Here is a 2378-nt window from a genome sequence, read left to right on the forward strand (position 1 = left end):
TCCGTTAGCTACTCTTCCTCTGTCCTCTGTGCTCAAAATCTCTTTGCACATTTTCTCTTTGTCTCTCTGTGCTGAATTCTGGATAATTTCTTCAGATCCATCTTCCAGTTCACACATCTGTGTTCTGCTGGATCTCATCTCTTCCAGATATAGAAAAGGAAGAATGACTCCTCGAGCTAATGTAACCCTAATACTAAAACCCAACAAAATTATAAGCCGGTCCTACTTGTGAACCTGATGCAAAAATCCTAAACAAATATTAGCACACAAAATCCAGGAATACACAAAAAAAATACATCATAATCAAGTGGAGTTTATTCCAGGAATACAAGGTTGTTTTAACCTTAGAAAACCAAATGAGCTATTTGCCATATTAACCAAATTAAAAGTCATTTGAGCCTTTTGGTAGATGCAGTGAAAAGGAATTTGATAAAATTAAAAATCAATGCACAATTTTTAAAACACTACACACCTTGACAAACTGGGAATTCCCTTGACCCACTAAAGAATACCTGACAGAACCCATGGCAAACATCATACATTCTGGTAAAATGCCAAGAGACGTAAGCTAAAGCAAAAGGCAGGGGTGTCTACTCTCACCATTTCTATTCAACGCTGTCCTGGAAGTTCCTGGACAGCTGAGTGAGGCTGGAAAAAATAAGCAAATAAGGATTAGAAGGAAGATATCCAGGATGACTCCTAGTTTCCAGCTTGTGCTCCTGGGGGGATGTTTGTACCATTTACTGAGATGAGAAAGACTAAAAGAGGCCACACGTGGGCTGAGTGTTGGGAACACTTAAGAGAAAATTGCCCAGCTGCCCTGAAAAGACCACCAGACTGGAAGCCAGGATACTTCAGCTCCATTCCCAGCTCTTCTACTAACCTTGGAGGGGCACCTTCCTCCTGAGACCTAAGTGCCCCTCTTTAAATGGATGGGTATGGAAAGATGGATCCAAGGTGGGAAAACGGAGAGAGGCGGGTGAACAGGAGACAGCTCCTACTCTCCAAGAGGGCAGGCTGTGGGCTACAGAGCCTCTAGTGGGAGGGAGCATCATTTGGGGATGGAGCAGAAGTCTGACTGAGTCAGGGGCGATCTGGACCCTCTGCCTTGCACAGGGATCATCCTTTCTCTCTTTGCTAAGGAGGGCTGTTATTGGTGCTGTTGAGTATGTTTTGAAGTTCAAAGACACTGACCCCCAACAACATGCCCTTTTAATGTTTTAGACCTACAACAGCCAGAACGAGAGCAACGAAGACTATGAGATCCCCCCAATAACACCTCCCAACCTTCCTGAGCCATCCCTCCTGCACCTGGGAGACCACGAAGCCGGCTACCATTCACTGTGCCACGGCCTTGCACCCAGCGGTCTGCTCCCTGCCTACTCCTACCAGGCCATGGACCTCCCAGCCATCATGGTGTCCAACATGTTGGCCCAGGACAGCCACCTGCTCTCAGGCCAGCTGCCCACGGTGAGTCCCCATCACCTGCCATGGTTCCCTCTGGCTACAGCAGGGAAGGGGGTTGAGAGGGAAGCAGAATGCCAAGGCCTTGATGAGGGCCCTCTGCTCGTGTGCAGGGTCTGGGTTTTCAACTCATTGCTTACCTGGAAGTCTGCAGAATATGAGAGGTGGGCACAGAGGGACGTTAAGTGTCATCCCACTGCTCATTTCGGGAGCTCTGTTTATAATATCTGCTTATTTGTTTTATTTTTCTTTAATAGCATAATCTCATTTATATTTTATGTTTTATTTTTTAACAGCTTTATTGAGATATAATTCACATACCATACACTGCAGCCATTTAAAGTGTACAATTCAATGGCTTTTAATATATTCACAGAGTTGTGCAATCATCAGCACAATCAATTTTAGAACATTTTCATCACCCCAGAAAGAAACCCTAGACCTTTGGCCTTCACTCCCAACCTATCCCTTGCAAGCCCCAGCCTTAGGCAACCACTAATCTACTTTTTGCATCTATATGTCTATTTTGGACACCTTACATAAATGGAATTATATTACTTTTTATAAAATTGTATCCTGCTTAAGCTGCCAAGGAAGAGTGATTACCGAGTTAAAGTTCATGGGATAGGTAGAAATTTAGCAGGTAGATAAAAGTAGGAAGGAACCTTCCAGGCTGGGGGAACAGCAAGAAGGCTCATGCCATGCTTAGGAACTGCATGTGATTCATTCTTTTATGGGGCTGGAGAGGAAGGACCTGAAGCCAAGGAGGTAGAGAGGATGTGAAAGGGCTCTGCAGAGCCTGGATCACAAGGATCCTGAATCCCATGCTAAGGAGATGTATGTCTTTTAGCATGAATGGCTGATTTGAATTATCGAGACCTATAGAAAACCAGTAGACCATTTTTTTTTTTTTT

General features: G+C 44.4%; 1 protein-coding gene across 1 annotated transcript in view; it reads left to right on the plus strand.

The window, feature by feature from the left end:
* The window catches only part of TOX2 (TOX high mobility group box family member 2), a 99714-nt gene that overhangs the window by 36629 nt on the left and 60707 nt on the right, over positions 1-2378 (plus strand). The window contains exon 2 of the mRNA XM_008589077.1: positions 1225-1470. Coding sequence (XP_008587299.1) covers positions 1225-1470 — 246 coding nt within the window. The remainder of the gene's footprint in view (positions 1-1224; positions 1471-2378) is intronic.

The sequence above is a fragment of the Galeopterus variegatus genome, unplaced genomic scaffold (assembly GCF_000696425.1).
Source record: "Galeopterus variegatus unplaced genomic scaffold, G_variegatus-3.0.2 Scaffold5190, whole genome shotgun sequence".
Taxonomy (NCBI): Eukaryota; Metazoa; Chordata; class Mammalia; order Dermoptera; family Cynocephalidae; genus Galeopterus; species Galeopterus variegatus.